Here is a 24,394-nt window from a genome sequence, read left to right on the forward strand (position 1 = left end):
AAACAACTGCTGTATAATGCACTCCACTATCTTTGTTTAATTGGTCACATGACTGCATCACATGACTAAAATGCGTCTTTCGTGTTAGAAAGTCTGCGTTTTCAGGAGAGTTTTCAAGTCTCAGTGTGGACACGAGGCCAAAACGGAGAAATACGATGCATTTTCAAACCAAAACGCATTAGTGTGGACTAAGCCTAAGAGACAAAAGACTCTTCCTGTGGAGTGGTCTGCTTCCCCCAACATCCTTACCAGGCCCCCACCATCTGTCGAACTGCATGAATGTGAAACATGCTAAGGTCCAGTGGCACTAAGGCAGTATAGGATTAATTAATGTGACTAATACATAAATAAAAGAAGTTCTTATACACCATCTTGTGGGATACTTTCTGTCATTCAAATCTTTGTTTCAGTTTTCATCAAAAATGAGTCTTCTTGCGGGTGCTGATGACAACACTTGGTTATGATTTTGTTGAGTTCGCTCAGGAGTCTCTTGTCTGACTTCCCTGCACTCTTGTGTATCAGTCCTTAAAATGAGAGCAAACAAAAAAGTTACATTTTTTAAATATTACTGTATGATTGAGAATAAAGTTACAGCAAAGTGTGAGAACATTTAAAAGATTGAAAGTGAAATGTAACAACAGAGGCTGAAATTTCCAGTTGTACATTCACAGGATGAAGAATCACTTACTCATCAGTGTCTCTGTTTGCAGTTTCAGGTGTTTCATTCAACTGAATCGCCATGTGTGAAAGACTGAAAAATGTAAGAAATTTATTAGATTTATTATTGCTAATACACTCACACAAATGCATTATGATATACTTGAAATAAATAATAAAAACCATAGTTTGGACCCTTGACCTCTAAGAAAAATGGACAGTTCACAATAGTTCTGAAAGTTCTTGACTTCGCAAACTGTATCTCCTACAGCTCTAACAGCAGTGGTCCAAACACAGCAGACTGTGCTGGCAGCAGTGGGAGAAGATGCTGAATTGAGCCGTCAGCTCTTGGACACTAAAGACGTCCTTCAGGTCACATGGCAGAAAATCTCACATGATGTGGAGACAACCATTGCCGCGTACAATAAGTACTTTCGCCAAAAAGTGTGTACTGACTTTACAAATAACGTTGAATTTAAATACACTGGACTACAGAACTGCTCCATAGTCATCAGGAATGTAACAGAGCAGGATGAAGGATGCTATTGTCTGTTTAACACTTATCCTGAAGGCTCCTTCATTAGTAAAACCTGCCTCCAAGTCTATGGTAAGTAGGGATGGGTATCGAAAACCGGTTCTTGTTGAGAACCGGTTCCCACTGTTTCAATTCCTTGGAATCGTTTGCCATTTTTGCAAACGATTCCCTTATCGATTCCAGTCGCCCCGAATGATGTCACCACGTTGCCGAGCGTCATTTACCTGGCAGGAAACACGGTGCCTAAGCGGCTCAAACGCTCAAAAGTTTGATTATACTTTATGAGAACCGATGACAACAGGGCAACTTGCAAAGTAGATATTTCATTTAAGGGAGGAAACACTACGAATATGCAAAAGCATTTGCTCACAAAACACGCGATGACACGCGTTTTTAATTCCGCTCCGGACTCGTGACTCTCAACCAGCAGCAGCGCTAACGTTTGCACGTCCTCTCCCGTTAATGCGGCAGGTAAATAATCAACTAACAGTGCATATTATGTTAGCGCAATCTGCCTTATTACAAGACCTGCCATTACTGTACATGTAGGTGACCATGATGAGAGAGACAGACAGAGTCTGGCTGGCTCAGGTGCTGGCAGTTGTTGCTGCAGTCTACCGGTGTCCTTTCAGGCCAGGATAGACGAATGTCACCGAGCAGTGACTAAGTTTGTGGTCAAAGGCTTGCACCCATTTGCCACAGCAGATGCCCCAATTTTTGGTAAGTGAATGTGTTTAATTGTAGGCAGGGACATTACTGGATATTCTTGTGTAATTGCCACAGAACAATTTATGTTATACTTTGTTATTGCTACAGAAGAATATTTATTTTATTATTTTACATTTACAATTTTTTTTCCTGGACCCTGTGACACCCCATTGAAGAGCCGTAGGCTGTGGATCTCTTAAGATCTCACTGTTGGGTTTGTAAGGCCATGTTACTCCTAAATTTCTATCTTGTTCAAAGAGAAGATTTAAAACAAAGTTCTAAGCTAATCGACCTTAGTGTTCTCCTTTTTTAAAAAAAAAAAAAGAATCGATAAAGAATCGAATCGTTAAACAGAATCGAAAATGGAATCGGAATCGTTAAAATCTTATCAATACCCATCCCTAATGGTAAGTTCTTGAAACAAACATAGTGGACATAAATGTGTCAGCTGGTGTGTTTGTAAGAACAGGTTGAAGATATTTGCTGCACAAAAATCTATGCAACATAGACACGGTTTAAGAGGAGTACCTGTTCTGAGATTTCTTTCTAAGCCAGACACAGATGAGAACACCAAGCACCAACACCACAGAGGATGAAGTCACTGAAATCGTGATTCCTTTACGACAAACAGGAGAAAGAAAGTGATAAGAATTTGAACATCTATCAAAACAAAATAGGATCAGGAAAGCTGACTTTAAAACATACAAATGTTAACACACCTAAATTCCTTTGATTAGATCCTGACTTCTTATCCAAACCTGGAAAAAGAAACACAAACATTAGAATCACAGAGTAAACATTAATTTATGAATCAGTGATGTTGAAACAATTTCTCACCATCATCATCATCATCTTCAGGAATCGTCACCATCACCTCTCTGTGAGGAGCAGAGAGCACTCGTGCTGCACATCCCACCTGTGTGCTGTGTTTACGTGAACCTGAGAGCACAGCTGTAGTGGTGACAGTGAATGTAGCGTTGGTGTTGGACACACTGACAGTGTTGTACTGTGAGAAGCTGAGGTCTTGTTGTGAGACACTGAGTGTTACAGTGGGAGCAGGTCGACCAGTGGCTGAACAGGAAACAACCCACTCTTCAGTAGAGTTTGACTCTCTGACATCAACAACAGGTTCATGCAGCTCTGTGAAGGATCAGGAGATATCATCAACATGTTCTTACAAACACACCAGCTGCTCACACATTTATATCAGCTATGTTTGTTTGAGTTCAATTCAATTCAAATTAGGCCTAATTATTCAAGACCTTGCATGTGAGCTGTCAGGATATCAAGATTTTGAATTCAATCTAGATTTAACAGGGATCCAGTGTAGAAAAGTCAATATAGGAGAAATATGCTCTCTCTTTCTAGTCTCTGTCAGGACTCTTACTGCGGCATTTTGGATTTGAAGGCTTTTCAGGGAATTTTAGGACATCTTGATAATAATGAATTACAGTAATTCAGCCTAGGAGTAATAAAAGTATGAACTAGTTTTTCAGCGTCATTATGAGAGAGGACATGTCTAATTTTAGAGATATTGTGCAAATGGAAGAAAGCAGTCTTACATATTTGTTTAATATGTGCGTTGAAGGACATGTCCTGGTCAAAAATGACTCCAAGGTTCCTCACAGCGTTATTGGAGGCCAAGGGAATGCCATCCAGAGTAAGAATCTGGTTAGATACCATATTTCTAAGAAATTTTAGTGCCAAGTAAAGCACATTTTATCTGAATTTAGAAGCAGGAAGTGAGAGGGCACACAGGTCATTACTTACTTAAGACATCCCGGCAGTTTAACTAAGTGTCAACTGCATAACAGTGAAACTGCAAGCCCTAAACCTGTTTCTGTACTGCGATGAGGGTACAGTATTCTTGAAATAAGCCATTCCTCTGCATATGATTAGTTAGCTGTTTTACAACTTCAGTTCTAATCTGTCATCAGAGTCACTTATTGTTGGAAAAGGAAGGTTTAAGTTCTCACCATAGAGTTGGAGGCAGGGTCTACCGATAAAGGCTCCTTCAGGATAAGTGTTAAACAGACAGCGATAGCAGCCTTCATCCTGCTCCGTCAAATTCTTGATGACTATGGAGCAGTTCTGTAGTCCAGTGTGTTTAAACTCAAATTTATCTTTAAAGCCATCATTCACTCTCTGACCAAACTGCTTGCTGTAGGTGGCAACATTTGTCTCCACATTATTTGAAGTTGTCTGCCATGTGACCTGAACGACGTCTTTAGGCTCCAAGAGCTGACAGCTGACTTCAGCATCTTCTCCCACTGCTGCCAGCACAGTCTGCTGTGTTTGGATCACTGCTGTTAGAGCTGTAGGAGATATAGTTTAAGATGTGAGGCACATTCAGTTTTCAATTAGTCCATTTTTTTCAGTTTTCTGTTTAAATTCAACGTCAGTATTTGCAGTAGTCATTAGTCTATGTACCGTCATTAAAGTTTTACTATAAATATGGTTGCTAAATATAGGTTAAGTGCTTCCAACATATATTAAATGTGAATATTTTCAATAGGAATAACTTTGTAAATTTTGTCATAGGCTGCCATTTACACATATGTCATTACTATGCTTAAACACATTAACTCCAGTTCAGTTCTGCTCAGTCATCAGACTGTATTGAATTATGTCAAAAGTCCTCCGCGAGATAAAACATAATTTAATGGCCAATCTGCAGCAAACACATGTAACTGCACATACTGTGAGTGGACGGAAATGCTTCAGGACCTGCCTGAGAATCTCCTGGATTATGAGATTGCCCTTGCATTAAAGTATTCTAATGGTAGTTATTAGTACTTGCACTCATAAACTCCAGAAAATGACGGTATTTTTAATTTATTTTCAAGAACAAACACGGTATAAAACAGCGGTCACGTTGCCGCACGGTGCAACTCGAGGTTGTTTCGTACTGCTTTGAATGTCGCCCATGTTCCCTTTTGGCTCCGCCCTCCAAACTTTGAAAAGTCGGTGAATGGCGGGCTCACCGTTCAGTTTGGGGAAAGCGGAGCTGCCAGAGCAGAGTGAAGCTGACCCCCCACCCACTTGAAACGTAAAGGCAAATAGGCGGAGCGGTTAGTGCTACGTTTGTGCAGATTTGTGCAGGTAAAATTAGCGTTTGTGCTGCTACGGTTTCCGAGATATTAAACTTTATTTTATAGGTCATTCAAAGGTCACCATCCCCCCAGACTGCTCCAAAACGGGCCAAAATGGTCTACTTTTTTAGTGCTACGTTTGTGCTGATTTGTGCAGGTAAAATTAGCGTTTGTGCTGCTACAGTATCTGAGATATTAAAAGTTATATTTTTTGCTGATGACATCACCATCCCCCCAGACTGCTCCAAAACAAACCAAAATGGTCTACTTTTTTAGTGCTACGTTTGTGCAGATTTGTGCAGGTAAAATTAGCGTTTGTGCTGCTACGGTTTCCGAGATATTAAACTTTATTTTATAGGTCATTCAAAGGTCACCATCCCCCCAGACTGCTCCAAAACAAACCAAAATGGTCTACTTTTTAGTGCTACGTTTGTGCTGATTTGTGCAGGTAAAATTAGCGTTTGTGCTGCTACGGTTTCCGAGATATTAAACTTTATTTTATAGGTCATTCAAAGGTCACCATCCCCCCAGACTGCTCCAAAACGGGCCAAAATGGTCTACTTTTTTAGTGCTACGTTTGTGCTGGTTTGTGCAGGTAAAATTAGCGTTTGTGCTGCTTCTGTTTTAAAGATATTAATGAAAATGTAAAGGTCAACCAGCCCCCCCACATTACCCAAATCCAACAAAAGTGGTATCAAACGTTTGTGCTACGTTTGTGCTGGTTTGTGCTGCAAAGATTTTCGTTTGTGCTGCTATCATTTTAAAGATATTAATAACAATTTCTAGAGGTCATCAGAGGTCAACCAGCCCCCCCACATTAATTAAATCAAACAAAATGGGTGTCAATCAACTGTGCTACGTTTGTGCTGGTTTGTGCTGCTAAAATTTTCGTTTGTGCTGCTTCTGTTTTAAAGATATTAATGAAAATGTAAAGGTCAAAAGGTCAACCAGCCCCCCCACATTACCCAAATCCAACAAAAGTGGTATCAAACGTTTGTGCTACGTTTGTGCTGGTTTGTGCTGCAGAAATTTTTGTTTGTGCCGTTATTATTTTAAAGATATTAACAAAAATTTCTAGAGGTCAATGAAGGATATAAAAAAAACAACAGCAATAGAATAATATTAAACACAAAGTGAACCCGTCTTCCTTCATTAAATAGGTTCTTTTAGATGTTAAGGAGGAATTGACTTAACCAGGCTGGCGGAGAATGAAGACAACCGGACACCTGCAGCAGATGGGGGAATCAGTGAACTTTTATTGAGGCAGAGACAACCTCTCAAAAACAGCTCACATCAAGAGATTCCTAATATTTTCTGTGAGGATGGGTATATATTCTCTAAAACTTACAGGAGGGGGTTGTGAGGAAAGTGCTGCATTAGCAGAAAAACAACTCCATAAAAGGAAAGCGGCCTTGGGTGTTCTTCGCTTGCAGATATCTTTCGCCTGCAGGATGAGGCGATCGCTTCTTATCGCTCTCAAGGCCAAAGTCGTGAGCACACATTTTTATTACACAGTTGCACAGTAACTTTAAAGCTGAACAATATTTAAAGCTGAATAATGTGTGATCAGATTATATTTTCTTCAAATCCCCCTTTTGACCCATCTTAAATGGGTCAACACACAAAAATAAGTAACATTCAAAGGAACACAGAGACGTGTCGAAGCCTGGCTCGAAAAACTCCTCGGGTCTTATCATTTGTCTTTATCTGTCATTGCAGATGAGGAGAAAAGAGTCCAGGCACCACCCTGCCCAGGGGTCGGCTGCAAGCAGTCTCGGTTCCCGATGAAAGCAGTAACAGCTGTCCTGCACACACGGATACAACGAGTTAGTGCAACCAGGGTAGTGACACAAAATTAACAGTTCCTGTAACTCAGCAACCAAAAAGCATAAGTAATGATAAAAATGTGGAGAGTACAGAGTATACTATAATAATGAGAGATATAAACGTGAAAATGTGAAAGAATAAATCAACCGTAAAATAAACTCAGAACGGTAACTGCTAAGGGCATTCAAAAGTCAATATTGTAAAACTGGAGAGGAAGTGGTGGGCAAGACCCTAGGGGCTACATTTGTCAGATTGGGACTGTCAGAAGGGGGCGAAGCTTTTGAACTTAAAGGTGTCAAAAGTTCTCGGGGGCCCTTCACAGATCAGGATTATGCCAATGGGAATGAGACCCAGGGCCAGGAAGCAAACAAAGACGCAACATCTTTGCCTGCCTGTCATTTCAGGGGGAAAGGGCCAAGACATGTTTACTTAGCTTGGATGTCGTCTAATAGAGGATGATGGGGCACAGAAAGGTGGTCCAGTTCCCCCCACCTTGCCAAGGGCGTGTTCTAGGAGTTAAAGAGCAACAACCTGCAATCTGTACCAAAAAATCTTCATAGTCCCACCGGAAAATCATAAGAGTAATAAACGATTCAGCTCAACAGACAAGTATCATGTTCAGGTTTCTCCAATCATTAAATCACTATTATTGCCACAATTTGCTTTATTCACCCTTTGGGCAATGTTATTCCCAGAGAGAGAGAGAGAGAGAGAGAGAGAGAGAGAGAGAGAGAGAGAGAGAGAGAGAGAGAGAGAGAGAGAGAGAGAGAGAGAGAGAGAGAGAGAGAGAGAGAGAGAGAGAGAGAGAGAGAGAGAGAGAGAGAGAGAGAGAGAGAGAGAGAGAGAGAGAGAGAGAGAGAGAGCCCCTAATGGCCAGTTAGTGGGCTCTAGGTCAAACTGTCCCCAAATTTGTTATTTGTTATTATTACTTGTTTTCATGTCACTTGTCTGTTTTCTACTGCACCCCTCTCACCAAAGCAAAGCAAACATTAGCAGCACATTGACCGTAGTCAGGCATCCTCATTCCATAGGTGCTATAAAACATTTCCTGTAAAAAAATCACAGTTTTCAAGACAGGGTGTGTCTCCCCCAACACTCTCACCAGAATACAGTGTAATAGCATCCCCAACTCCTAACCCATAAACACCGTTTCTTCACACATCCGCCCAGAAATCCTGTAATAGAAAAACATTAAAACTGTAACCCTGTAGGGAAGAAAATGTAAATGGTAACGCTGCGCAGTTACCTCTGTAAGCCACACAAGACACAAAAATGGCATTTACAGGTTCACTCATCCTCGAATATTTTGTCATCCTTCTACTCCTGTAAAAGAAACCCACATAAATTCATCCACCCTTTTATCCTATCTAGGTGGAGGTGGTTAACCTTGAGTCATGGTCAAGTCTTGTCATCTTTTACCAGTCAGTCCGTTTGTTTTTATTCCCAGTCTTTCATCCATTCATCCGTTCTTTGCTGATAGTGAAACCTGTCGTCGCATCTAGTTTCCACACTCAGCAAAATGACGTCATCTCAAAAAGAAACAAGAACTTGAGTTCGGATTACCTCGCTGAATCCTTTTTTAAACAGGGACTCTCGTTTCTAATTGTCCCCACAAGTGTTTCCTCCAGAACCCATTTCAATGCGGAGACACTCACTTACAACAATTTTCTCGCCGACGTGTAATGCTTGTAATTTCCGATGTGCAGATCTGCTTAAAGAAAAGATTCACCAACAAAAATCAGTAAATATAAAACAAAATAAAATGAAAAATAACAAAAACAAAATGCAGACGCCCGGGTCTTAGGACTTGTCACTGAATATTCTTCCCATCAATAAAAATACCAACCTAAACCTACACAGAGTCAAATCAACACCATCTCAACCTTTTCATATTTATAAACCTATATGTTTTGCGTTCGTGAAACAAAATTGAACCATTAAGTAAGTTGAGCTCTTGAAATGTTTTAATTCTCTTAATTCTGCCAGTTTATTTCAACACTTATTCAATGACTTTTATTCAACTGCTACTTGGTCACTCGACTTTTACCTGTTCAAATTGCCTAGGGTTCAACAAAGTCTAGATCCCCGTTATCATGAAACTTGAACGGTGTACGATGATTTACTTACAGTAATTTAGAATCATCACTCAACCTAGCTCTACTACTGGCACTGCGTGACTTTTCTCACACTGGAAACCAGAATTTAGTACAGAACTTTAATGCCTCAGGCAATCGCGTTCAAGGGCTGCCCCCCCTTCTCTTCTTCTTTGTCCGTGTGTTCCTCCTTTATTAAATCTCCATCACAATGACGTGGCGCTCTGAAATAAAACTCACACTGTTAATTCCTCGTTTTCACTCTGCACCACTGCTCAGAGTGTTTTCTTTTCTTTTTAGTGTAGAGTAAACAATTAAGTCGAGGCCTTAAGCCCCAGATATCTCGCACGGGCATCATTTTCATAACCAAACCGCTCCGGACTCTGCTCCCCAGACCACACAAATGCCCTCTGGGCTTATTATTATAGCAAATTCTGTATTTGACTTTGTTGTGTGCAGCATTGAGCCTTTGTCAGTAAAGCATTCTTCATTGCAGCAGCTGGAGCATTGTGTGTCACTTCTTAGTAAATTAAATCAACATTTTGATTTTAGTGCATGGGTATGTATCAGTTTTTACTCCCTCAACAAGTGCATAAGTGTTCATGTGTGTGTTTCCCTTCATTCTAAGTAGGCGCATGCAGAAGTGTGTGTTCGTGTGTTGGTATATGTTTGTGTTCATCACCTTCCTGTTCTGTAGTTTAGGTAAACCAGCGGCCTGACGCATGGCCTAGGGTCCTCCCCTCCTCTTTGGGTCTGTTTTCATCCGTTGTTGCAGCTGCCCGCATCTTCTCCTTGTACCTTGACCCTTTTGCTTCTGTATGGTCCACGGCCTTCTGCAGCTCTGCTGTTCGGCTCTTCTCAGAGGTCAGCATCCTTCTGCTCACCGTCCCTTTTCCTCCGGGCTTAATGCGCGTCTCGTCACAGCTCTGTCAGCTGACGCAGCCTGGGAATTTCCCCCGTGTAGTGAAACGGGCTTTAGGTTTAGTGCTCTCCGTCTCTGCTGCATGAGATCACTCTTTTGCAGCACTGTTGACATCCTCAAGTTGTTGTTGTGAGTCCAGCTGCTGTGGCCTTCAGGGGTCAAAGGGTCAAAGATGGTCGCGGAGAGGGCAACGATGGTAGAGGGGAGGGTAGGAGTCCAGGTCAGCTTCGGCTCTCAGAAAAAACAAAAACAAAACAAAACAGGCGAACAGGAAAATGATGTTGTGTTGGCTGTGCTGTGTTGGCTGTGTTATCCCGAGAGGGGAGAAACAACGAGATCTCGTCTCCCCCCTTTTTTGTTTTTGTTTTTTTTTTTTTTTTTTCACCATATAATCAACTCATAACCCCTCAAGTTGACAGGACAACACAGGTACGTGTTAAAATTCTTAAGATCCTGTTTAGAAACCTAAAAAGGAATTTCCTATCATTCAGTAGTCATTTGTCTTAAACGATCAACAAAAACATGTCCCAAGTCGACCCTTTTAACCACTAAATTTGTCGTGTCCTCACTTAATCCTCAGACCAGTGTCTTTGTCTTTTGACGTTACGTTGTTGTCCTGCAACCCAAAGCGTTTAATTGTCAGTAATGTATAAACTATATCATTTAAACACAGGTGTATGTTAAGTGTCGCTACTTTAACCTTGCATGTACGTGCACATGTATGTAAGCTGTTTCTTCATTGCATGTATGGGTGCGTCTGTATATGGGTTACTTTAACTTTTTCTCAAACGAGGCATTTCTCTAACACGCACATGTGTCTGTTCCTCACCCTTCTCATATCTTTCTCTGGTTGTGTGTGGTTTTATTTGTTTCAGTGATTTACCAGGAACATCTTTTCCTTTTCTCCATGTCTTCCGCCAGAGGTTAACACTGGTGAGATTCAGGGACACAGCACCCAGAGCAGTTCAGCGAGAAAAACCCGCCTCAAACTACATTCTCTCTTTTTTGTTTTACCGGGAGGGGTGAGGACAACTCTGGTGTCCAGCCGTGAATTTTAGCCAAAGCTTGGCCTGTCTTCTGCTGCCGTACTCAGGCTTCCAGGTTAAGAAAAAACACCTGTATGAAGACACTAAACATACATTTAGTATTTGTATAAACATAACTGCCTAAATCATTGAACTCTTGAGGAGGGTGTATTTCAGAATCAGAATCAAAATCAAAAACTTTATTGTCATTGTCATGAGACCGACGACATTAAGAATGGTCCCCGATCATTGCATCATCCCTAGTAATATCAAATATAAAAAAACAATAAAATTCAATCAATAAAATAGATAGAATACTTAAAATACTAAGTATTCCCACCGTCATGCTTCAGACCGTGCATAGATTAACACAAGAGTGGCATGGTGGACATTTTTGTAGTATTCAGATGTGTTATTGCAGTTGGATAACAGCTGTGTTTTGAGTCTATTAGTCCTTGCTGTGATTGCCCTGTACCGTCTGCCTTAGGGCAACAGTTCGAACAGGCAGTGGCCAGAATGTGAGGTGTCTTTTATGATGTTTTGGGCCTTTTTAAAACAGTGGGCGTTGTTTGACTCTTTACTAACTTTAAAACCCCACCATAACAATTTCTCACTGACAAACTTCTATGCATCCATTTAAACATGCGAAGCCAGCACAAAATCACACACATACCCCTACAGCAAAGCTTTAACATAACCACAATGCAACTCCTCCCTTAAACGGGAGAAATCACCCTGAATCAACCAACTCTATATAAAACGTCAAACAAAGATAAACCACAAACATTTCTACACTTCTGTGTCTTCCACGCAGCACAATAGGCAGAAAAACACCGATTACTCACAGTCTACAACAAAAGAAAAACCTGCTCTTTTCACAACTCTCACAGCTAAAGTCAAAACTCTTACCCAGTGCCTCTGAAATAATAAAAAAAATCACCAAATACTCGATTACTCTTTTCACTCGCTCCCTCTCACTCCCTTCTTCCTCATACAGCATACACGCTCGCTCCCGCGGACCCGCTCGGCCCCGCGGGCTCACTCGGCCCCCACCTTTTTCCTCTCACAGAGACAGAGAGAGAGACCCTTTTCCTTTTTTTTTTTTTTATTTCTCCAGCACACATACACACACAGAATCCCAACTGAGAGAAAGAGGGAGAGAAGAGAAAAGAGTTGTAGAGAGGAAGTTTTTTAGCAGGAGTTTCAGATCTAACAGATTTATACAACTTATTTACACACACCGGTAATTTATGTTCTATTTATTGATTTTAAAGGAGAATTTGGTCCAGCTGGGTTTCTGTCTCTGTTAGGCACTAACAGCTGGGGCGCTGCTTTAAAGGTGAGTCAGCACTGAAATATCCCTTCAGGTGTTACCAAGCTTCTACCAAACCGGAGTCTGGCGGGTAACCTTGCCTAGAGCTTCCTGATAGGGGTGCTAGTTGGTTGTCACCTTGTTCACACGTCTCATTCACACTTTATACATTACCTGCAGTCACTCATTACCCTCCTTATGTATGTAATAAATGTGTAAAAAAATTCTATGTGTGGTGTATTATTTTAACCAAAAGAGGAACCTAGTTCCTTTAATTGTGTAATCTGTGAACAACGGAGAACCAAACTGTCCTGCCCAGTGTTCCACAGCAAGCATTCAGCGTGTATTTATGTGTGTCCAATATCAAACAGAACATCAAAACATTTAAAACACTAAAATCATCGGGGTTTTAAGAAGAGATCCGTTTTCTCCTATTGATCAAAGGGACCCGTCCTTTGGACTCCAACCAGTACTTCTCTTTTTTAAGTTTTAGAGGATCTTTTCTAATAAAGTCCTCTGGGCCTTCCTAACCCTTCTGTAGTTTAGAGAATATTACTAAAAAATATTCTCAAGGCCTTTAACCTTTTAATTTGTTTAGAAAGGCGTTACTAATAAACCCTTTCAAGGTCCCAGACCTGCTGAGGTATTTATCCGACACCGGAGAGCGACCCGTCGGCCGCAACCGTGGTCAGACCTCAGTTCACTCTTATCTTTATTCACTTATTCACTTATTTCTTATTCACTTATCTCTTATTCACTTGTCTGATTCTCAACAAGCCTTAAGTAAGCCAAACAATTTTGGTTATGAATTACTAGGAGTTTGGACACTAAGTATTTTTATAATGTTCAATATAGCAGAAATAAAAGGTCTGCTTACCTTGTTTTTTGTGTGCACACAGCTTTTGTCCAAACTCCGTTCACTCAGACCACAGCCGATGTCCTCCCCTCCGTCCAGTTGACCTGGAGCGGATCCTGTTCGTGACGCCAATTGAAGGATATAAAAAAAACAACAGCAATAGAATAATATTAAACACAAAGTGAACCCGTCTTCCTTCATTAAATAGGTTCTTTTAGATGTTAAGGAGGAATTGACTTAACCAGGCTGGCGGAGAATGAAGACAACCGGACACCTGCAGCAGATGGGGGAATCAGTGAACTTTTATTGAGGCAGAGACAACCTCTCAAAAACAGCTCACATCAAGAGATTCCTAATATTTTCTGTGAGGATGGGTATATATTCTCTAAAACTTACAGGAGGGGGTTGTGAGGAAAGTGCTGCATTAGCAGAAAAACAACTCCATAAAAGGAAAGCGGCCTTGGGTGTTCTTCGCTTGCAGATATCTTTCGCCTGCAGGATGAGGCGATCGCTTCTTATCGCTCTCAAGGCCAAAGTCGTGAGCACACATTTTTATTACACAGTTGCACAGTAACTTTAAAGCTGAACAATATTTAAAGCTGAATAATGTGTGATCAGATTATATTTTCTTCATCAACCAGCCCCCCCATATTAATGGAATCAAACAAAATGGATGTCAAACGTTTGTGCTGGTTTGTGCTGCAAAAATGTTTGTTTGTGCTGCTAACATTTTAAAATGTTTAATAAAATAACGTCTTGATGCGTGCTTAATCATCCAGGTAAGTAAATCCCAAAAGGTTGATTCTGTTCATCTGGACATTTTCAGTTGGAGAAACGTTTCGTCACTCATCCAAGTGACTTCTTCAGTCTCAGCTGACTGTAGGTTTCCCCAACCATATAAACAGTACATTTGCATAGTGAAGGAAACTAGCGCCACTGAATGAACAATGTGCCGGGGGGTTAATTCCATGATTGTTAGTATGCAAATTCTTATGACCATTGATCAATGACAACTAATCAAAGCCTATTGATCAATGGCCATGAGTACCATTCACAGAAAGTGGGGAATGGCTACAATCACAGCATTGTAGGATGGCGAAAGATGTACCCTTGGGCCCCCCTTCTCGATCCAGAGATGGTCAGCATCCTGACAGCCCGATGGACGAAGCTGTCTCTCAGTCTGCTGGTTCTGCCCCGGAGGCTCTTCAGTATCCTTCCTGATGGCAGCAAACTGAAGACGCTGTTGAAGGGATGAGTGGAGTCACCTGTAATGGAGACGACCTTCCAGATGAGGCAGGTGCAGTAGATCTCCTGGGGAGGGAGGCAAGAGAGGTCCCCACAATGCTCTCGGCTGCTCTCACTACCCGTTGTCATTTTTTCCTGCAGAACCCAATGCAGGAGTCATACCACACCAGTGATGCAGCTGGTGAGGATACTCTCAACTGTGCCTCTGTAAAAGGTGCTCATAATGGGGGTTGAATCTCTTGTGCTTCTCAGTTTGCAGAGGAAGTAGAGTCACTGTTGGTCTTCTCCACATTCAGGGACAGGTTGTTGTTGCTGTACCACTCTGGCAGATGGTTAACTTCACCCCTGTAGTAGATCTCGTCGTGGGTCAGCAGAGTGAAGAGAAGGGGGCTCAACACACATCCTTGGGTAGCCCCCGTATTCCGTGTTCTTGGGCTGGAGGTGTTGCTGTTGACCCGTACTGTCTGCTGTCTTCCTGTCAAGAAATCTAGCAGCCCGTTATACAGCAAGGTGCTGATCCCCAGCAGATCCAGTTTGTGAATGAGTTGCTGGGGAATGATGGTGTTGAATGCTGAACTGAAGTCTATGAACAGCACTCTGACATATGAGTCTCTAGTGTTCAGATGTGTGAGGGCTGAGTGAGGGGCAGTTGAAATTCCATCATCGGTTGAGCGTTTTGACCGGTATGCGAACTGAAATGGATCCAGGTTGGGGGAAAGCAATAATTTGATTTGATGCATGACTAACCGTTCAAAGCACTTAACTTAATAATGATGGAGGTGAGTTTGACAGGACGGTAGTCCTTAAAGCAGGAGATAGATGACTTCTTGGGTTCAGTAATGATGGTGGAGGGATCTCCACACACTGTCTGGGGATTGTGTCACCACGGTCTGTAGAGTGGGCTTGTAGTCTGTGATGGTTTGTATTCCTTGCCACTGCCTCCAAGTATCTCTGCTGTCGCTGAAGCTTTGCTGTAGCTGATGCCACGTGACAGGTTTGCCCTTGCTGTTCTTAGACTCACCTAATTCCCGGCTCTGAAGGCTTGCATTTTTCAACTTTAGGAGCATTTAAACCTGACCTGTGAGCCATGGTTTCTGATTGGCCCAGACAGTGATAGTCCTGGTCTCTGTGACATCATCGATGCATTTTGGGATGTAGGCAGTGACAGTTTCTGTATATTCCTGAAAGTCTGTGGTGTTGTCGTGTGTGGCGGCCTGTGGTGGAAAAGCAGTGCCTCTGAGGACCCTTCTGGCCACACCTGTACCTGCTTACGAACTGGTTTGGTGACTTTGACCAGGGGCCTGTGGGAACCCATGGCACACCTAGATTTCTGCCTGTACTGACCCTTATGCAAAATAGGTGGAATTAAGACAGTTCCAAAAGCAAACACAACTGATCAGTGCTGAGAGTGGTCCTGTTGCTGAGGTTGGGATGATCCTGTAATCTCTTATGAACGACCTCCAACGCTTCTATGACTGGGATGCAAGTGAAGACAGATGTAACATCTCTCTCTCACTGTACATGTACTGTTTATAAAATTAGGGAAACATAACCTGCACAAACAAAATAATTTGCAGGACAAATGTTTGACATCAATTTTGTTCGATTTGAAGAAGGTAGGGGGGGCAACTTCACTCACGGGTGTTTATAAGGTTAGGAAACCTACAGTCAGCTGAGACTGAAGAAGTCACTTGGATGAGTGACGAAACGTTTCTCCAACTGAAAATGTCCAGATGAACAGAATCAACCTTTTGGGATTTACTTACCTGGATGATTAAGCACGCATCAAGACGTTATTTTATTAAACATTTTAAAATGTTAGCAGCACAAACAAACATTTTTGCAGCACAAACCAGCACAAACGTTTGACATCCATTTTGTTTGATTCCATTAATATGGGGGGGCTGGTTGACCTCTAGAAATTTTTGTTAATATCTTTAAAATAATAACGGCACAAACAAAAATTTCTGCAGCACAAACCAGCACAAACGTAGCACAAACGTTTGATACCACTTTTGTTGGATTTGGGTAATGTGGGGGGGCTGGTTGACCTTTTGACCTTTACATTTTCATTAATATCTTTAAAACAGAAGCAGCACAAACGAAAATTTTAGCAGCACAAACCAGCACAAACGTAGCACAGTTGATTGACACCCATTTTGTTTGATTTAATTAATGTGGGGGGGCTGGTTGACCTCTGATGACCTCTAGAAATTGTTATTAATATCTTTAAAATGATAGCAGCACAAACGAAAATCTTTGCAGCACAAACCAGCACAAACGTAGCACAAACGTTTGATACCACTTTTGTTGGATTTGGGTAATGTGGGGGGGCTGGTTGACCTTTTGACCTTTACATTTTCATTAATATCTTTAAAACAGAAGCAGCACAAACGAAAATTTTAGCAGCACAAACCAGCACAAACGTAGCACAGTTGATTGACACCCATTTTGTTTGATTTAATTAATGTGGGGGGGCTGGTTGACCTCTGATGACCTCTAGAAATTTTTGTTAATATCTTTAAAATGATAGCAGCACAAACGAAAATCTTTGCAGCACAAACCAGCACAAACGTAGCACAAACGTTTGATACCACTTTTGTTGGATTTGGGTAATGTGGGGGGGCTGGTTGACCTTTACATTTTCATTAATATCTTTAAAACAGAAGCAGCACAAACGCTAATTTTACCTGCACAAACCAGCACAAACGTAGCACTAAAAAAGTAGACCATTTTGGCCCGTTTTGGAGCAGTCTGGGGGGATGGTGACCTTTGAATGACCTATAAAATAAAGTTTAATATCTCGGAAACCGTAGCAGCACAAACGCTAATTTTACCTGCACAAATCTGCACAAACGTAGCACTAACCGCTCCGCCTATTTGCCTTTACGTTTCAAGTGGGTGGGGGGTCAGCTTCACTCTGCTAGCAGCCAGAGGGAGCACTGAGAGCTCAGACTACGCGCGAGGAATTTGAACGCGAGAGCTGCATACCTGCACCCGTGAAAATACTTTGTCGTGGTTACGCTTTCTCTCCCGATGAAACGCTGGACAGAGAGGACTTTTTGTCTCTTCTTAAATTTGCTCGAACATTTTTACAGCGCCATCATAGATACGTAAGCGCGCCTCTGCGTGTACACTATAGAGACCTAAAAACCAACTGCGTGTAAATCTGCCTCCCACTTAAATACTCAGTTAAACCCAAACAGTCCAAAGTACCAGTTCACCTTAATGAACATCCTCACGTTTAACAAAGAAGAGGAAGAAGTCAGTATTTTCGGGAAGAATCGCTTATTGGCCCATGCGCGTGTGTAACATTGACACCCAGTTTCAGCTCACCTTTGTGAAAGACTCCGAAAATAAGAAGATTAGTAACATAATAACATGTAACTCCAAAGCGCGGCATCATGCCTCCGTACTTTACCGCCAAAACATTCAAACTGATTTGACGTGTAGGCTGGGCAAGTCAAAGCAGTTCCGGGTTAATTGTTCATCACAGCACTTATATAATCACATATAAACTAATAAAGTAGCTAAAAAAATTAGATAAAATCACACCTGAGTGGTATTATAATATAATAACAAATAAATTATTCAACAGGCAATGTTCAGTTATCACTTCAACATGCGATATGAAGAGCGAGTCTCCCCTCTTGTGCTGCAGTGGTACAGTCCTCTTTTTATGTAACCACATACCAGCGCACCAAATATCGAAGTCAACTTTTCTGTTACATTGTCCAAGTTTTTTTTCCAGCTTGTTCTGAAACTTCCTGACAGGAAATCACAGCAAAACAAAGATAATAACATTTCAGGTATATAAATTGTGGGTTTATCTTGAGAATCCCAGAGAGGCTGTAGGCTACCCTTTTGTGTAAATTACATAATATTCTCAGCACCACTGAAGACCTTAGAGTGAAAAAAATAGAGCTGAAACTTTTTTTTATCATCACATACAAATAAACAACCAGTATGCAAAAAGTGACACAATATATCAGTAAAGACACAGAAGAAGAAGCATTTAATGAGATATTGTGGAGAAACAAAATATCACATGTGTGTTTGCATTTTCTCCATTTTGCACAGTTGTTGTTGACTTTACAAAGATTTATACATTTAGACAATTCTTCTGGCAACCTCCTTTATCAAATTACAATATTCCTGTGAGGTTAACAGTGTCATGTATTTTCTATCTCCCCTGAAGCTGGGTTTGTGTTTCTTTTCATTTACAAACCAGGAACCTTTTATGCATTATGCAAATATGCTATGCATGATGGCAGCAAATAAAACTTTGCCTTTAAAGATCAGGGACATTTATGTTTCCATAAACTCATGTAATGCTGAATAAATAGATAGTTTACTCCATGAAACATCACATGGTTCTTAACAAGTCAACAAGTTCATTACATACTGCCTGGCATACAACATGTTTAAATTAATTATACGTGTGTGTTACACTGATGACATTATCTCCCACTGGCTATTTTGGTTTTTAGTTGGCTTCTATCACTATATAACATCAGGTCATTGTGATTTAAGAAAACTTGTATTTCTTTATTGCACTATTCCGCAGCCACACAAATCTAAATGAGACTGGAGTTTTCTGCAGGAGATCAGTGGCAGTTCCACAGCCTGTTCTTTCCTTAAGGAAAAATTCACAGCTGGGTTCTTCAAACAGTGTCAATCACCATTGTGTTATTAATAATGTGGCACCAAAAGAAAAACAAAAAACTCAGGAACTTAACAATCATGGCTTCATAGTTAGCTAACTTTCATCAGTTAGTTAAAAAAAATTGTCCAAGTTGGTTGATCCTCCTGTCTAAATCAGTCTGTTACTGGTTTTCTATAAAATCTTCACACGCTCCTCCTAAACACTCAAATTGTGAATTCTTTTTTCAAATTTTTGCTTTATTTGACATTACCAGATGGACAAATATTCCTTCATTAAATACCTGAGAACTATGACTTCATATGTTGTGTTTTTTGCACAGATGCTGTGCACTTTAATTATACTCTGCATTACAAAAAAATGCAAAAAAATAAATAATTAACTCTACAAAGAGAAACCTACTCAAGATATATTTCCAATTGTGACTCGTCAGTGAGCGGTATTCTGATCTGGGCAGGAAGGATTGTCGAGTGCATCCCATTGTGACAGTACTTGTGTCTCAAGCTTCGATGCAGTTTTTTCAGGTTCAACATTGGTCAACATTCTTTTTCTGAAGAGGCGTTTGTTGTCTGAGATCGCTATTAAATAAATGTCCTCTACCCCTTAAAACAAAGATAAAATATGTTTTCACTCATAATTTTCATCAATACATTAATATTGGATGGTATGTTTTATGAACAAATCAATAGCTTTAAACAGTGGAATGCTGGACACGTGCAATAAATAACTTTGCAAGTACAGAAAAGGATAAAGAGTGACTTACTTGTGAGTGTCTCTGCTTTTAGGTGTCTTACTCATCTCAAGGTCCATTTGTGAGAGCCTGAAAGGTTTATTGACACTTACACAGAGAGCACTCATGCTGCACATCCCACCTATAATAAATGTACAAAAATGATTTTCAGTTTCCTTTGGTGTCATGTTGTACAATTTATAAAATGTCCCTGATCTAAAAATCACAGATTTTCCTGTAAAAAATAATATAACAAAGAGAACTGTCATTTGAGCCGAAATTTAGCTCTGATTGCAGTTTGAGTCTCACTCAGCCTCCGTCTGGGATTTTAAGGGGTGTATATGTAAAAGCCATAATGTAAGCAGAGATCCCGCTTATTATTAACACATGACAAAGCCTGGGATCCACTCGGATGTTTAACAAGCAAATAATCTGATAGTGTAATATAGATTTTTTACATTGATGAAAGCAATTTTACAGTACCCAACTCCTGATTGTCCCTATTCCTAAAAGTGGAAAAACACATAAAACATTTACTTTCACTACTGATCACCTACTGATCGGAAGGTTGGTGGTTCGATTCTTGGCTCCTCCAGTCTGCATGTCAAGTATCCTTGGGCAAGATATGAACCCCAAGTTGCTCTGCGATGCGTCCATCGGAGTATGAATGTAGTTAGAGAGCACTAAGTATAGATAAAGTGCTTGTGAGAATGGGTGTGATTGGGCGAATGTGGCATGCTGTATAGAGCGCTTTGAGTACTCCGAGAGAGTAGAATCAGTCTATTTACCATTATTGGCTACAAAGCATGGATCTTCCATTTGTCAGTCAAGTGCACTGTCTGCTACAAATAAACATAAAGGTTTATCTTGATGAATCAAGGTTTTTCATTCTGCTGTAATAATGCTTAAGGAATGCTGAATAATGTAAAGAGGATGTAACCGTCCCCGAAACACTTAAATATAAGTGTTTGCTTTATATGTTTGTGTGATACATTCCTGTTTAAATTAGTTCATTTATTTGTAGGAAAGGGTTAAAAAATTATTGGATAAGATGATAAAAAGGGTAGCAATGATTAAAAACTTGTCTAAAATATGTGATTACAAAATAAGAGTTTGTCAAATGTGTAAAGTGTGTAAGGTTTGTTTGAGGTAGAGTTTGTAATGGTCACATGACCAGAGTTTAGCTGAGAGCACAGTCATTGAGGGTCAGAGCATGGACACAGAGCTACATATGTGGCTAAAGTCACAACAGTAATGTTATTCTGCATGTTGTCTAAGAGGCGCACACAGTAATGGTTTTCATATATATTGTGTATATAATATTGTATGTATGTCTTACACTGGCAGTAAGAGGACATTTTCAGTGATATCCATTATATTGCATTTTTATTTAGCTCAAGACTGTTTATGGACACTAAGATGAGAGACTTTGATACGGTCAGAGATATTTGCGTTGTGAACGTTGTGTTTTCTTCAGTTTTCACAATGCCTGAAGAAAATAAGAGAGAGAGAAAAATAAACTTCCGAAGACATCAGTGTGATGCGTGGCAATTATTTGTTGAACCCCTGTAGTTACAGAACACAAAGCTGAATGCTAACAGAAAGTGCAACCAGGGTCACCTGCCAATCAAGCATGAATCTGACCACGTTTTTCTATACAACCTGCCTAACACACGTGTGTTACACAGGCTTGTTGAATGAAGCCTTGAATATAATTCAACTACTGAACTCAACTTCTTCATTATATTAATTAAAGTAAAAGGAACTTCCGCTTTTTTAGCAGTCAAGTTCCCTCACCCATGATGTAAAAACTGAAAAAACATTTTCAAGTAACAACAGTAACAAGCTAATATCTAAAAGCTGTCTGCTTTTAGAGCTGATTTTCAACTGACAGAAAGTGTCCTGAATTGTTAAAATAAAATAAAATAAAATAAAATAAAATAATGTAGCGGTACACTGTTGATATTGCACAATCAAGAGTTTGCCTGATATTTGCAATTCACACCAGATTAGAAAGGAAATAGAAGCATAAAAGAAACTCCAGAAATAAGTTTAAAAAATTTCACAATGTCACAACTTATCAGAGACTCAAAAGGAATGATTTCACTTTATAGGTGTAAATCAAAGGATGATAAAGAGTGATCATCGCAAACTTTTATCATCTGAATTAGCTGATAAATAAAAGGTACATATGCAATTTTAAGAGAAGTACTTATCCTGAGATTTCTTTCTAAGCTCGACAGAGATGAGAGCAGCTGATGATCAACAACACAGACAGGGTATGATGACTGAAATGCTGATTCCTTAAAGAAAAAGACAGTCGAGAAGGAAATATTAACCTGAAAACCTATGAAGCAGCAACAGATTGATTGAGTCATTGAATTTTTTAACCAGGCACTGGTGACAGAGCTCAAGGAAGACTGTTATAGCGGACGCCCTGGACCACTATCTCTGAAACGTCATTCTGTACCCTTCGCTGGTAATAACGTCCGGTCAGAGACGGGGAATGACGTCAGAGTGGAAGAACTTTATTTACCACGAGCCCACATCAAACACACTCTCGTTGGCAAGTAAGGATGTGTGTCTGAAATTAATACAAATAAGAAATAATATAATGTTTAGCATTTCTCACACTTCAGTATTACAGAGAACACCATACCAGATTACAAATGAACAGAACCAGAAAAAGAGCTTATCATAACAACATAACAGGATGGCATAAACACAGAATCATAATCAATTTAACCCTGGAGAACCCATGGGGTCAGAGCCGACTCCATTTGTTTTCTAGGGAAACAGGGTCCTCCAGGGTTAAGCCAATTCCCTCATTTATGAGTCAACACCACCCTCTAGTGGACACAATTACTCACTCAAAGGCCGCCAGGTTTACGCAGGCTTTATAAACAAGAACAAACTCGTATGCTAACTTAGTAACTCCATCAGGTAAAATCTTTGTGAACATTAACTCTCGGCAACAACTGAAACAACTTATAAATAAGGAACATCCTGTGGAGCCAGGCGACAACTTACTTACCTACAGCTGCTAACACACAAGGCAATAATAACAGCTGTTTACATTGATACATAACAGCAACAGAAATAAAATACTTTCCCAATGTGACTTACTGCGTCTATGAAGGCACACTTGCACGTGTTGTGCAAAAAACTGATTTTCAATGTTTCTGTGTGTTTTTTATGTGTAATATCGTTACATATGTTGCTAAATAGACTTTGGTGAACAGGTATTACAAAGGGGTTATATACAAAATTAAAGATTTACCTGTTTCTCAAGTATCTTTGTAACTGTGTTATTGTACTTACATTATAATCAATCAGCTCCCTTTTGTCCACTTAAAAATTGGCAAATACCGGAAATCAGTTTTTGGAAGACAATCACGTTTTGGCACAACACCCGCCTTAGTCTGATTCAATCCAAGTCCATAACTTGCCTGCAGGGAGACACAGCAAGGAGAGAACGGGTGTGCACTCTGATTGGCTATTGGCCCCTGGGGGAGTCATGCTCCTCCCATGCAGGTAACGCATGCCCTGGCAGGAGGACTTTTTAGCAAGGACCTTGACACTGTTGAAAGAATTTGCTTCCATAGAGACAAAAACCTGCAGATCTTTGAAGGATCATTTGGGAATCTCTAAACAGTGAAATAGTAAAACAACACAGTGATGGTGCGCATGAGGGAAAGAGCTTATACAGAGGTTAGATCCTGCCTTGAGACAGACACACGACTTATATCAGGTGGTAGCGTTGTTGTAGTCACTCCTGTCATCTCAATATGTACCCCACATATTTCTGGTGCTCAACAAAACTGCTTCCTCTCATTGACATGTCTCATTTCTGGAGAGGAAACGCATGTGTAAAAGTTGCACCTTCACTATAGTATTTCTGTCCTTCTCTTCTGTTCTTCTACCTTTAGCTTTGCTTGTTTTTGATCTGCTAATCTTTGCTACTCTTGGTAGAATGCGTTTATTCCCACAATGAACTTGCTGTTGCTACATTCGCGCATTATTGATATATCACCACCAATCGGAGTAATACATTCAAGTTTACTACTATGGTCAAATCGCATTAGAAATTAACAATTAAAAATTAACCTGCTAATGCAGGCTATTCCTTGAGTGAGGCCTATTTAAACAAATTACACCACACGAAGTGAGAAAATATATGTTTATACTGTACAAGGTTGCACCATTAAACTCTCTAACATGCCAGCTCACCATGATGATCATCACTAAAAAATGTAAACTTTCCCATCTATAACTAAAATACCTAACTCCCATATCGTCATATATACATTTGTTTTATTAAGATACAACTTCTCATATTTGTCAAGGACTCCAAAATATAAAAACGGAATTAACATAGTTTCATACTGTGCCGCCAAAAATTCAAATTGTACTGAACTCAGTTTCAGGTAAATTGTTCATCAGGTCACCATGGAAACACATAAACTAACAACTGAGTAAAAACCCTAAGACAAAAAGATAATATGTGAATATTATTATACAATAAACAAAGGCTATATTTAACAAGCACAGTCTTATTCCCAGTTTAAAATATGTGTCAGTCTGGTTTTCCCCTTCCATTTTAGTGGTATAGTTCACCCAAAGTACTATATGATTGACTAAATACTTCTACTATTACTCAACTCAGTTTAAAGAAAAAACCCAACATTCATATGACCGCTTTGACCAAGTACTTGTCAACAGTGAGCAA

At 40.2% G+C, this 24,394-nt stretch overlaps 1 protein-coding gene and 1 long non-coding RNA gene across 9 annotated transcripts; both read right to left on the minus strand.

Annotated features, from left to right (window-relative positions):
- On the minus strand, positions 1 to 23,134 carry LOC309700156 (nectin-3-like). Of its 8 annotated transcripts, none has more exons than XM_082523599.1 (7): positions 17,609 to 18,176; positions 3,877 to 4,215; positions 2,738 to 3,040; positions 2,620 to 2,658; positions 2,429 to 2,516; positions 689 to 751; positions 1 to 524 (listed from the first exon to the last, which is right to left on the minus strand). In XM_082523599.1, exons 1-7 carry the CDS (start codon positions 17,676 to 17,678, stop codon positions 407 to 409), a joined length of 1,020 nt encoding a protein of 339 aa, XP_082379725.1. In that variant the 5' UTR covers positions 17,679 to 18,176; the 3' UTR covers positions 1 to 406. The 8 variants fall into 8 exon arrangements, 1 of the variants encoding a protein (XP_082379725.1); XR_014274599.1 differs by lacking the exons at positions 1 to 524; positions 689 to 751; positions 2,429 to 2,516; ... (2 more) ...; positions 3,877 to 4,215; positions 17,609 to 18,176 and adding exons at positions 18,261 to 19,537; positions 19,699 to 19,807; positions 20,223 to 20,348; ... (2 more) ...; positions 22,136 to 22,249; positions 22,987 to 23,134; XR_014274600.1 differs by lacking the exons at positions 1 to 524; positions 689 to 751; positions 2,429 to 2,516; ... (2 more) ...; positions 3,877 to 4,215; positions 17,609 to 18,176 and adding exons at positions 18,261 to 19,537; positions 19,699 to 19,807; positions 20,223 to 20,507; ... (1 more) ...; positions 22,136 to 22,249; positions 22,987 to 23,134.
- LOC309699827 lies at positions 9,196 to 13,653 on the minus strand. The gene is made up of 2 exons (XR_014274499.1): positions 13,270 to 13,653; positions 9,196 to 13,143 (listed from the first exon to the last, which is right to left on the minus strand). It is a non-coding gene; the product is annotated as an uncharacterized lncRNA (long non-coding RNA).
- Positions 23,135 to 24,394: the final 1,260 nt, after the last annotated feature.

This window comes from Aulonocara stuartgranti (genome assembly GCF_965226115.1).
Source record: "Aulonocara stuartgranti genome assembly, chromosome: 23".
Lineage (NCBI taxonomy): Eukaryota > Metazoa > Chordata > Actinopteri > Cichliformes > Cichlidae > Aulonocara > Aulonocara stuartgranti.

Excerpts from the sequence above, each read along its gene's own strand:
- LOC309700156 (XM_082523599.1), bottom strand. The coding sequence starts at position 17,678 with ATGATGCCGCGCTTTGGAGTTACATGTTATTATGTTACTAATCTTCTT. Across the intron at positions 3,041-3,876 it reads ACCCTGCCTCCAACTCTATG|AGCTGCATGAACCTGTTGTT; the intron begins GTGAGAACTTAA and ends GATCCTTCACAG. Across the intron at positions 2,659-2,737 it reads TGAAGATGATGATGATGATG|GTTTGGATAAGAAGTCAGGA; the intron begins GTGAGAAATTGT and ends TTCTTTTTCCAG.